The 13,099-nt window shown below is 43.1% G+C and overlaps 1 protein-coding gene across 2 annotated transcripts in view; it reads right to left on the bottom strand.

Moving 5' to 3' along the window:
• Positions 1 to 5,503: 5,503 nt before the first annotated feature.
• The window catches only part of FRMD8 (FERM domain containing 8), a 64,719-nt gene continuing 57,123 nt past the window's right edge, over positions 5,504 to 13,099 (bottom strand). For both annotated transcript variants that reach the window (XM_086947110.1, XM_086947111.1), the window contains exons 11-12: positions 9,618 to 9,822; positions 5,504 to 6,608 (exon numbers count right to left, since the gene is read on the bottom strand). In XM_086947110.1, the coding sequence (XP_086803236.1) occupies positions 6,490 to 6,608; positions 9,618 to 9,822 (324 nt within the window). In that variant the 3' untranslated portion in view covers positions 5,504 to 6,489. The remainder of the gene's footprint in view (positions 6,609 to 9,617; positions 9,823 to 13,099) is intronic.

Here is a 13,099-nt window from a genome sequence, read left to right as displayed (position 1 = left end):
TCAGCAGCAGGGGGGGTAGTGCTAGTGGGGCTAGAAGGAAGCGAGGTCAGGTGAGGGGGAGGAGAGGCAAGAATACCAAGTGTGTCAAGGTGTCGCAGGAGTGGAGATGAAAGTGGGGAAACAGCAGTGAGAGCTAGGAGTTGTGCTGAGGTATAAGCTAGAAAAAGAGCAGGGGGTGTGGCCCCTGGTCCCGGCCCGTCGCGGACGGGCGCAGACGGGCTTAACTTAGGCGCAACTTCGGCGCGCCTTCGTCGCGCCCGCTGCGCGCGTCCGCTGCGCGGCCGGGACAGGGTAACCATTAAGTAGAGACACATGGGGGGGAGAGTCCGGGGGTGTGGCAAGGGGGGAGGGGCCAAAGAACTGCAGCGCATTGGCTGTGCTTAGTAAGAAAAGTGTGGATTTATGTGGCCCACATAACAAATGTTTTGGGCAGTGTCTGATGCCTACAAGTGTACCCTTATTTCGTGGGTAGCAGCACTTCAGCTTTAAGTGGAGGGGGTGAGAAAGAGAAACTTGCACATCCTCATATCCATCATCGGGCATAAAGCGGTTCAGCATTACATGACATTGCACATTACCATCCGCAGTGCAACCGGTCACATAAACACATGTGAACAAGCATTTGCAAAGCAATAGGTCTCACATTTGTGAGAGTTTAAGCTGTTGGCACTGTAAATAGCAATGCCTTTTATTTATATGCTTTGCTAATTAACACAAATAATACAATGCCAATAGCTCAAACTCTTGTAAATGTGAGACATAGTCCAAGACGTGGCTGCCAATGTCCCTGGCTGCTCTGAAAGTGAAAGTGCTTAATGTTGCAGGAAAACATGCTGTGCCTGTAGTAGGAGACTCAAAGAAAATAGTGCTTATAGACTAAAAAAGAGGAACTGTGTAACAACCTAAGTAAATGGGTCAGTACTCAGGGGAGGTTACAAATGATGACAAGGCGGTACTAAAGAGGGACTAACTAGCCTATTAACGAATCAGAAACTAGCTTTTACAAAGGACAATGACACAAGCCAGTCACAAATATAGGAGGAGAGTGGGCGGGGCTTCTATTCCATACTCCAATACAGCATGCCGCAGAGCAGCGCATGTGCTGCCCAGGCTCGACCTAAAATCCAGCAAGCTGTGGTGGATGAGGAGCCAGAGGTCTCATATACTTGAACAGAATTTCCACAACGCATACTCCAGAGAGATTCAGGCAGAGGAAGGTCACAAGTCATGCTTGAAATGTTTACCATCAGCTGTGGAGGCTGAACGCATGGGTTTAAAAATCGGCCATAAGCGTGGCGGGTGCGGGAGGGGCAGATCAATAAGCATCACCATCAAGTTACAAGATTAAGGTATAAGGTGTGAATTAGCCCATATGCGGTGTAATCCTGTTTATCTCCAAAAATTGTATTAAAGTGAGTGCACAATTCATAGGTGTTCACTTCCGCAATTTGTGACTGCATGCATTACAGAAACACATAGCACAAAGGAGCTGTTTGCAAATGGGGAATTACAGCACGTTTAGTGCATTATTATTCTTTTCCAGTGCAACAGGATGGCAATTACACTCCTAAATCTGAAAAGTGTGCGCAATCTCATATTAACAGGTGCGCAATTTGCACCTGATTTTTGCAGCTGGATTATTATTTGGCTTCAAGAATAGAAAATCAAAGACAAAGTGAGTTCTAGCCACTGGTCTTATGTCAACAACAACTATTAAAAGGACGAAATAGGGAAATGCGAACTTCAAGAATCTGAAGGAGAGGTGATGTTGGCAGCTGCTAACTTGGGCGTCTATGGAAGCACATACATATCTGAGGAAGTTGATGAATCACAAAAGCAAACCAGTCTCAGAATGGGCTTTTTCAGCTGACTATGTACAACCATGCCTGGTCCACTTGAGAGTGGACAAGGGTGGATGTAAGCGTCAGCTAAAAAAGGCTAGAAAAGTTTCCAGCGCTTTTGTGATGCTTGGTCTAGTTCAGTGCTGGATCTCTCAAAAGCGAAATCAGATAAATGCTCCCTGAGTGCTTCTAACAGAGCTTTGGGTTCAAACAAAATCTGCAAGCAGGACGTCACGGAGATGGTCCCTCCTTCACAGTCCTTTGGTCTTAATTTTATTTGATGGAAGATTAATCCATCAGAGCCAGATTGATTCATTTTATGAATATCTTTCACTTTGGCACCCAGTCCACTGGAATGCTAGCAACAGATTAGTAGAACAAACCACTACCGGTGTGGAGCGAGGCAAAGGATAAAACAAAATGAAAATGTACTTTTTGGTGATTGGAATTCCTCTGCTAGGCATTTTCCTGGAACAATTCCACTGGTTGCTGCTTTTTTTTATTCACACGGGGGGCTTCCACTCGACGTGATCCACTTCCAGTACACGAGGAAAACGTTTCTGCAACAGAATTAACTTGCTACATTTCCCTCCTCATGGCTTGGAGCACAAAGTTATAAAGTGACTAAAATGCCTGGCTTGTTTGTATGCGTCTTTGGCGCTCAATGTAACTTTATTGGCAATTGTAATATCCAGACACCAATATACAATGTAAAACTGAATACAACGTGACAGTATTCTTGACTTAAAGGGAGGGGGCCCCAAGCCATCATGAACAGGAACATAAAGACGGTGGGTTATGAAGGCTCAGTAATAGCAGCTCCCACAAACTAGTTTTAGGGTGCACATTTTTTTGGGCAGGCCCCAGTGTACCGCCACAGCAGTAGGCAGTTTCTACCCATAGCCGCGCCTTCTCAGGTGTAGAGAGAGCTTCATGAAGGGCTGTTGAACTCAGCTACCTCCTCCTGAATTTAGGTTAGCACAGATCGCCACTTCCGGCGTTAACCAAGAGGGCTTTGGAATAACCACATAGGTTGTATTTAGATTTGCCAACCCTGCAAGGATAGTTTAAATACTTAGTTCTAAAAATCTGCCATGGACTTAGCCTTTCTAGACCTACTTGGATATTCGAGGCCCCTCTCTCCACCCAGTGTCTGACGTCATCCTCCTGCACCCCCAGCTCATGTCAAGGGAAGAGGAGTGGAGATTACCAGAAGTACAGCCCTGTGGTTCATTAGAGCCTCTCACTAAACAAGATGACTTGACCTTCAGCGCATCTTGGCAAAAAGTTAAGAGGACCTTTTAGTGTTTTTGACTTTTGATATTTAGTGTCACTTGTGCTTTTCTGATTTGCTGTATGGACTTTATTTACTTTTAAAAGGCAGACATTTCTCTATTTCGCCTCTAGGATGTAGCCCTATTGTATTATTGTCTCTTCAGAAGTGCATTGCTTCTGTGCACCTCTACTTATTTTTGGTGCCTGCTCCTGCGTTTCCTTTTCACTCTGGACTCTGTGGGTAGTGGAGTGGAAATGTGTATGCAGTTTTCTCTACCTCAACATCTGCTTCAAGGTTGCCACAGTCACTCTGTGCCTCTCGATTTTTTTTCATTTGACAACGCAATGCATCCTGGGAGTTATAACAACCTTGGATTGCTCCCAAGCAGAACAACTGGTCAAACGCACCTTGGACCTTGTTACAGGTAGTGACCAAGGGCACTTTGGTATTACACAAGGTGCTGTCGAATGGCCACAGACACTTATGCGGGCTTCAATGAAATAAGGATCTCACCAGTGAAAGTTTTATGTACAATTGATCAAAAAGGAGGTGTGCCCTAATTTACAGCGGCAATCAGAGCGTCAGGAGGCTCACTGACAGCGCACCACATATGACATGGCAGGATGCCAGTCAAACCTGAGGACCTAATTTTCTAGAAGAGCACAGAAGTCCCATTGACCCTGCAGATGAGTGCAGTCACACGTTGCATCAGCGCGGGGTGGATTCCATGCCTCTACCCAAAGTCTTGCTTCCTTTCTTCTGAACAGAATGACAAGACAAGTAATAAAAAAAAAACACCAGCTGATCTTTCGATTCTGCCTCGTCAGTGCAGGTGCGAAAAAGCACCTACGCTCGAGAGACTGCATTGTATGTAATACAGTGCGCTGTCCCTTTATGCGCCAGGCACAATAGACAGCACGCAGTTTTACAAAATACAGGTCCAGGTAATGAAGAACCACAAAAGAAAAGTTCAGGGCTGGGAAAAATAGTGTCCAAAACAAATGCAGCGACAACGCAACCCAGGTCTTTTAATCCCCTGCGACATTAAGCCACGCAGATTACAATAAATTAAAATGCAAACAGCCTTAAAAGTATATTAGGATCACTAGTTTGAGAAAGCACGGGGATGAAAATTGGGACTAAAGTAGCCCACTAGGGGTAATCCTCTACCCAGAACCAAAAAAGGGTTGGCTTTGGAAGGAGAATGGGATGCTAGAAGGTTTATGGCAGAAAGACAGACAAAAAGAAATGCAATATGCCTAATTGGGAAAACCCTGGTAACACATCTTGGAGAGACAAAGTGGAGTGCGAAGGGAAGTGGCGAGACCACAAAGATTCAGATCAATACTGGAAACATTAATCACCTCAATCCTGAAGCAAGAATGTTCTCAGCCCTAGGAAAATAGGAAGGGGGTAGACTCAAGGACAGGTTCTGTACACAAGGAGGAAAAACAGAAGTGGCACATGGTTCAAACACTCATTAAAAAAAAAAAAGTATATCGAAAAATATGATGAAAAGATTTTGTTTTTTGTCTCTGTGACTGGACTAGTCAAGTAAGCTTTTGCTGTACACACAGCATTCTCTTGAATCAGTTCGGTGTTTAAGCGGAAGCCCATAACGGTCAAAGAAACAGTGGACTTGTTGGAGGGATGGGACCAAACAGAGACCAGAAATGTTGGGAGGAGAGCATGCGGAAAGAAGCACATTCTGCACCCGTATGTAATCACCCCTCACATCCCCATCTCCCGAGTAGAAGCAATGGGCAGACCCGAGAGCAGAGGACGGCCCGGGACCAGGGTTCGATTCCCGGCGCGGCAGGTTTCTGGACCATGGTCAGCGGACTCGATAATTCTCTCGCCTCGGTGCCCACTCTGATCAGCGATCACACTCGGCAACTCTGGGCATTAGCTTGCCTCATCTTCACTAACGGCCCCACCAGACCGCTGGGGATGCCTGGTCTCACCCTGGAGATACCCATTAAGGGACCATCTCTCAGGGAAGCCAGGAAGGGTTTCGCAGCGGTCGAAGCGCCTTGGGACCCTCCGGGTAAGTAGTGTGCTATATAAATGCCTATACATTTACATTTACATCCTGGCAGCAGCTAGACACAGTGAGGCCGGTCCACTGGATTGCCTTCACGTTTGGCATTATAGGAAAAAACCTGCGTTCCCCAGCCCTGCAGAATGGGCACCCCAAACTTCCAGAAGGGAGATCAGCAGTCTTGCTCACACATGGTTGCCTGGCTGTTTTCTGGTCAGGAACCCAGGGAAAGCAAAATTCCCTTACACGTTGCCTTTCCAAAGATGCTATCCCTCCTCCATCTCTCAAAGGCTACACTACAGTAGCCTTGGGGCTTCAAGAAATACAAAGAAGTACTCGACCACATAATCTCAAACATTTTTATCAGGGCTAGAAATAAACCATAACAAAATATACACCACCAGAAGTTAAAACAGTTGGAAAAGTTTAACAATTGTGAATGAAATACGATAGCAGGTGAAAACCGAGCTGGAGAGCTCTTGGAATATTTGAGATCGAAGAAATTTAGCACCGTAATTTTACAAAATTATGGGTTTTACAAAAAATGAGGCACTAGCACGTACAGCAGTATTCATCATTAATCAGTACATCGTCAGTAACCATGGTTTCCTTATGGCTGTATTTCCTACATGGATAACAAAGTGCCATTTTCTTCAAAACAAATTGGTCACTTGTAAGGCACAGAAATCGGATACCATGGCAGATTTATACATTATGATTATTGGCATCCAACACAAATACTTGTACCTACTTGTAAAATGGCATGCAAGTACCACTGATGTGCTGAAAATTGTTTGATAAATACATCCCCATATCGTCAGATCAATCACACACAGTTAGCAGCAGTTTTCTGGGCAAATTCACAAGACAAGGCCACAAATCTTAAATTTCACATGCCGCAAAGCTGGTCACCAGCAACGCTGGTACTTTGAACATGAATAAAGGTTGGTTTAAGTAAATCCGCCCTAGAGAAGGAAATGTGTTAGACTTGGCAGTAGTAGCTACATGGTGGGAGGAAAATTAGAAACAACCACCCCATTGTCAACAGATAAATACATCAAGATGTTTAAAGTGAAGGAGACCCATCTAGAAGAGAGGCCTCACTGTAAATAAAATTGGCCAACATCACCTGGCACAATTAATGAGACTGAGCAGCTCATAAATCAGAGGTTGTGGTCAAGAAACATCAGTAGACTTTTTTTGTGTGGTATTCGGCAGGTGTTAAAACGGTGTGCGCAATCAATATATTGTTTCTTCGTGGTTGAAAGTCTTGGATTGGTCCGCTCCATAAATCACAGATGATTGTCTTTGGTCAACATTGAGTGCCTCAGTCACCCCTGCTCCAGGTTCTCGGACGTCTGCACCTCTGAGTAAGAAGCATTACTATGGGATGCCTGGCGGGAGAAGAAGGATGCTGCGCGCTTAGGCTTCACACGCTTGATCTTTGTGCCTGAGGGTGAAAGAGGGGAGAAATGCAGTTATGGAGAGAAAAGAGATTGGGCAGGGTCAAGGAGGACCAGTGGAGGGTGGAGCGAAAAGCAGACAGGGGAGCGAGCGATGAGGTGGGTGGGCACAAACTGAGAGTTTCACCAAGAGAGGAATGCAGGTAGAAAAAAATACACAAGTAAAGAGAATGGGAATAATTAACAACAGAGGAGTTGTCTGAAGGGGAGGAGGACAGCTTGCATTTAAGAGCAGTGGACAACAAAAAACAGTATATTACATCGGGGGAAGAAAGGAGCTTAAAAAGGGGGAAGTGCGGGACATGAAAAAGTATGAAGAGGAGGAGATTAAAATAGGAGGAGTGGACAACTGAAACAGAGGAAGAGTGGACAACTGAAACAGAGGAAGAGTGGGAGACGAAAACAGGAAGAGGGGGAGGGTTAAAAAGGGAGAACAGTGGGAGGTTAAAAAGGGAGAACAGTGGGAGGTTAAAAAGGGAGACGGGTGGGAGGTTAAAAAGGGAGACGGGTGGGAGGTTAAAAAGGGAGACGGGTGGGAGGCTAAAAAGGGAGACGGGTGGGAGGCTAAAAAGGGAGAAGGGTGGGAGATTAAAAAGGGAAAAGGGTGGGAGATTAAAAAGGGAAAAGGGTGGGAGATTAAAAAGGGAGAAGGGTGGGAGATTAAAAAGGGAGATGGGTGGGAATTAAAAAAGGGAGAAGGGTGGGAGATTAAAAAGGGAGAAGGGTGGGAGATTAAAAAGGGAGAAGGGTGGGAGATTAAAAAGGGAGAAGGGTGATTAAAAAGGGAGAAGGGTGGGAGATTAAAAAGGGAGAAGGGTGGGAGATTAAAAAGGGAGAAGGGTGGGAAAGGGAGAAGGGTGGGAGATGAAAAAGGGTAAAGAGAAGAGTATTAAACGGAGGAAGAGGAGGAGATTAAACGGAGGAAGAGGAGGAGATTAAATAGGGGAAGAGGAGGAGATTAAATAGGGGAAGAGGAGGAGATTAAATGGGGGAGAAGAGATTAAATGGGGAAGACAGGAGTAGATTAAAGAGGGGTGAGAGTCGGATTAAATGGGGGAGGAGACGGAGATTAAAATAGAGCAGGAATTGGAAATTGAAAAAAGAAGAGTGGTAGATTAAAAATGGAGAAGCGTAGGACACTGAAAAATAGTGAAGGCAGAAGAGCAAATCTGCAGCTATTGTAGAAGAAAGTGCAAATGATAAAAAGGCAGCAAATTGAGATTAGAGAAATAGGAGGGAAGGGCAAAAGAAGCAAAGGAAAAGACAGACCTGAAAAGAGGAAGCTGACCACCTCCCCCTCCCCTCGAATTTCCCCTCCTCCCCTCCTCCACTGCTCGCCTTCGTTTATCTCCAGCAGCCCCTTCTAATCCGCAGTCAAAGCCCATACTCTCTCACACCTGCACTGGAACCACCATATAAGGATTCGCCAGAGGCCTTCTCCACTGGCTCTGATGCCAATGGCAACCATCAAGAGGGGACACCGTCTGGGAAATCTGGGCCCAAGCACTGTTGCAATAGGAAATCAAGACAGCGGGGGCTTGGGTCCCTTACTATCTTCAGAGGCAAATCACTAATGGGCCTCAACATACCCAAAACGTGGGGTACGCTTAGAGAGGAGGCTTGCTGCAATATGTGCTCAGGGAAGGAGATACTTAGGCTATACATACCATCCACCTGCAGTTACTGAGCCAACCCATACCTCCTCTCACTCAGTGAGGAGTAACAACTTCACCATTAATGCTGCTTCACCAACATAGGCGCAGTCATCGCCTGCATAGGAGCACCTACCAGTACTGCTACCCGGATCACTCTCTGAACAGCCTCCTTCACATACAACGGATCATGGGTCTGCACCTACGTGTGCATGCAAAGCACACACGCCTCGCCTCTTAACACCTGCACACAGTGACACTCTGTTCGACAGCCATACTTACACCCATGCCGGTCACTGCATGGGTGAAAGTTACAAACACACAATGCGACAGACACAAAACAGAGCTGAACAAAATAATCAATGGGACAGTGAAACAAGGAAAAAGGAACCCTCCAAACATGTGAGCAGGGATACTCAGCTACAGCAACACAAAGAAGTAAAAGAATTGGGACAGAGGAGAAGTAGCACTCAGAGTAAGAGACAGAAAGTGAGAATTGAACAAGACGACACATGTACGCAACTTTTAAAGACATCAATATGAGGGCAGGGAAGCAAGGACCACGAGATGGGGAGAAACAGACACCAACTCGGGGATAGAAGTGATTAATATGGATAGAATTAGTGTGTGCCCACTCTTTCTTTAGGAATCAAGCAGCGTACATCAGTTCCTCAAAGACTTCCTCAATTTGCAAGCGCTCAGACTATACAGAGAGCTTGACTTGGGCTTCTCCTATCCACGGGCCCAACATTTTTCCCATTAGAACTGAAACACTTTTGGAATAAAAGTAACACACAAAGTAGCTCCTCATGTTCAACAGAAATACAGTCATAAGGGCATTTCATTTACAGCGAACCAACTCCGGCATCCTTGGCAAAAACTAGAGGGGTCCTCTCAGCTATCAGTGAAGGCTCACAGCATTAATTGTTTTTAGTGATTCATGAATGGAGCTACATTTTACCCATAACCAATCCAACTCATTAGTACCCCCTAGCAGCACAGCTCCAATGGAGAAGACCATCTTTGTCTTATAAGCTGCATTTTTAAATCCCCTTAGGGAAAATCTGGAAGGCTATGTACAGAAGCAAATAGTCTCACATGATGCCACATCCAACCAGTAGATGACTGGGTAATTAACAGCATGTTTCATGTTATCAAACCTGAACAAAGAAGGAGTTAACTGCTATAATAGCACAAAACAAATGAGAATGGGCAGAGACCACACACACACTGCGTAAAGCAATGAAAGGTGGAGGAACGGGGTACACAATGCTTCATCGCCAGGTTTAGATCATCAGAACCATGAGCATATGAGGTTTGAACGGACTGGGGCCCCAAGCTTACCATCGTCGACGTAGTCGATGGTGGAGAGGTGTTGAAGACGGTTACAGACAGCACTGCACTGACGTTGGAGCTTGGAGCGCCTCTCAGCTGCCCGGGACTGGGGTGCAGGTGCCACAGTAGAGGCATTAGCAATTTCTTGGCCCGGAGCTTCCATGGTGGAGTTCAGTTCGATGCAAAATTCTATTAGCCCGCTCATTAGTGCAGCCTATAGAGAAATGAGGAGCATGTATTTCACATCATAATAACATACAAAAATATTTATTTCTGAAGCATTATGCTCCTGACCCTAACATAACTCAACAATTTAATATATTCTGTCGAACTTGAAAATATATATTTTTTAATGTATTTAATAGTATTTGTGTAGTACAGACCTATCTGCGAGCAGAGCAGATGCCTCGACATGTAACAAGAACATGCACATTAAATATATATCTATATCTTACAATGGTTGCTTCAAGGCTTTCCAGTTTTTAGCTATGAGTATTGTGTAAATGGGTGAACTTGTTCAAAACGTTTCCCAGTCTGTCTGCGGCGCAAAGTCTGTTTTTCAGCTAACTGTACAGACTGAAGTGTATAGTTTTATGATGCATAAGATATTGATGCTAATTCTGGATTCAAGCAGTCCCACTGGTCTCTCCGAATGTTGGTGCAGTGATCTTATTTACGCATGAGGCACTCTGATACATGAAGAATAGCTTTTATGTATAGACAAGATTTTGGACAAGGCCACTAGGTGTCAGAGCACTTTCCATAAGAACAGTTAATTTCTTTAAATAAGAAAAGTTGAGTTATGTTACAAGTAGCACAGACGCCATTGCAGGTTACATATAAGCAAGTTTCGGTTCATTCCGAGCTGGAGATACGCGGAGGAAAATAAAGTACACAACCTGCTTTGTTGCTGTATTACTCTGGAGCATGTGAGAGGGTATAGTTCAAAGGCCATCAAACTTGTTTGCTCGAAGCCTCCATAAGCAAAATGTTTTGACTTTGGCCCCCCTCCAAAACTTAACAGCACGATTTGGGGGAGCGGGTAAGGCATGGCTAATAAGGTTATTTTCTGGGGTACTTTTTATTTAGCTCATAATCCCAAAAAATTTGGGATCTTTAAAGAAATAATACATCAAACAGAAACGGACAGAAAACACTACTCACAATAATTGGGGTGAAAGTTTTGCCCAGACAGTGCTACCATGTGTAAAAATGACAAGAAATTATAATATTACCATCACAAAATATGGGGCATTACGCCATGTAATTTACCTTTTCTTTTGGCATTTAGTCAACCCTGCTGCATTATTTAGCCCTACACTGTCACATAATTCTAGTGATCCTGCTTATACTGCGGTATGTAATTTTAGAATAATGACGTATTCATGGTACTTTCCTTCTGCTTGGGACTTAACAGCACTATATAGACACCAGTCACTCTTCTGAACTGCGCGAAGGAGGATCACATTTTGTGATTCTCTAATTCCACAAACAGATGTCTGGAGAGATTGCAATAATCAACTGAGGATTCTTACCATAAAATAGTGCCTCGTTTAATTTGCGTTTATGTATTTATTTTTCATCTAATGTGTGTGCATTATTTTATATGCAGTCGTCTAAAGGTGAAAAACCCGAAATACTTTAGAATATTTTGTTCATTTTAGCCACCTCTTTGACACTGCAACCAAAGAACTCTGGATCACAGTTTGCATACGTTTTTAAATACTTTAAATGCTGCATGTAAATAAACTAGATATGTGGGTGAGCAACCCAATATACCCTTGCGGGCTCGGGCAGAACTTGTTATAAGAAAAATGGCCAGCAAGGGGTTTTATTGTATTTCTATTTCTCAGCACTATTAGAACCTGTTGTAAATAATCAGAGTGCCTAAAACTGAATTTAATCAGTGGCTGTCCTATGTTATTAATTTTTTAGAGAAAGGAGTCCAAAGGGATCAGAACCAACAGTGTTACCACACTAACACAGTATATACAATTAATGATGAATAAAATGCAAAAAAAACAGGGTTTTGTATTGTCTGAAAGTTATTATTTGTTTTCAAGACAGAGAAGTATATTTTTATACAAAAAAAGATAAACATTCATATAAAATAGGGTACATACATGGATACTATTTAGATATTCAAGGTATCGGTTGCTTCCTGCTTTGATATATCCAAATCATAAGTCCAGACTGCTTAAACACAATGAAACATTGATTTCAACTCAAAATCAGAAGAAAATCAAAGATGACATAAGATCAAAAATGCAGAGTTGGACTAAATAGTCGACGTTTCGGTCTTTTGGGATTTTTTCATAAGACCATCATCAGGACAAAATAGTTCTATATACAATAGATGACCCTTTTTACTTAGTTAGAGACACGTCACTTTTATATTCAAGACGGCAGCAGCACTTTCAATTGTAGCGTTGATGCGAGGCAAAGAAATAAAGCTTGCAAGCCCTAACCTGATTCGTTTGGAGTTTTGGCGCGATCACGATCGAGATTCGAAAAATATACAAGTGCTCTGGAATTGATTGAATTTGGACATCCTGACAGAAATTGTAGACAGCACTCCTGTATATAATACGAGTAAATCTTGGCATAAAAAGATTTATTTCTTTGCCTCGCATCAACGCTACAATTGAAAGTGCTGCTGCCGTCTTGAATATAAAAGTGACGTGTCTCTAACTAAGTAAAAAGGGTCATCTATTGTATATAGAACTATTTTGTCCTGATGATGGTCTTATGAAAAACTCCCAAAAAGACCGAAACATCGACTATTTAGTCCAACTCTGCATTTTTGATCTTATGTCATCTTTGATTTTCTTCTGATTTTTAGTTGAAATCAATGTTTCATTGTGTTTAAGCAGTCTGGACTTATGATTTGGATATATCAAAGGAGGAAACAACCGATACCTTGAATATCTAAATAGTATCCATGTATGTACCCTATTTTATATGAATGTTTATCTTTTTTGTATAAAAATATACTTCTCTGTCTTGAAAACAAATAATAACTTTCAGACAATACAAAACCCTGTTTTTTTGCATTTTATTCATCATTAATTGTATATACTGTGTTAGTGTGGTAACACTGTTGGTTCTGATCCTTTTGGACTCCTTTCTTTAAAAAATTAATAACATAGGACAGCCACTGATTAAATTCAGTTTTAGGCACTCTGATTATTTACAACAGGTCCTAACAGTGCTGAGAAATAGAAATACAATAAAACCCCTTGCTGGCCATTTTTCTTATAGCATGTAAATAAAGACAGCCTGTAAACGCGACAAATAATTAAAATTGGTCTTCCAGGCCATTTCATTTACAAGCACTTACTGAGGCATTTGTGCCTCCCTAAGTCATGGACATAGTTTGAAGACCTGTGGTCTAGACATATCATCCCCCACTGGTTATGTCATCATTTAAGTGCTGTTGGGATGCAGGATCCTTTGTTTCAGCAAAGTGTAGTCCATGTTGAGCGCCACTG

Source organism: Lissotriton vulgaris, chromosome 12 (genome assembly GCF_964263255.1).
Source record: "Lissotriton vulgaris chromosome 12, aLisVul1.2, whole genome shotgun sequence".
NCBI classification, from domain to species: domain Eukaryota; kingdom Metazoa; phylum Chordata; class Amphibia; order Caudata; family Salamandridae; genus Lissotriton; species Lissotriton vulgaris.
Note: the sequence above shows the minus strand (reverse complement) of the source record. Positions and strands in the feature narration are given on the sequence as shown.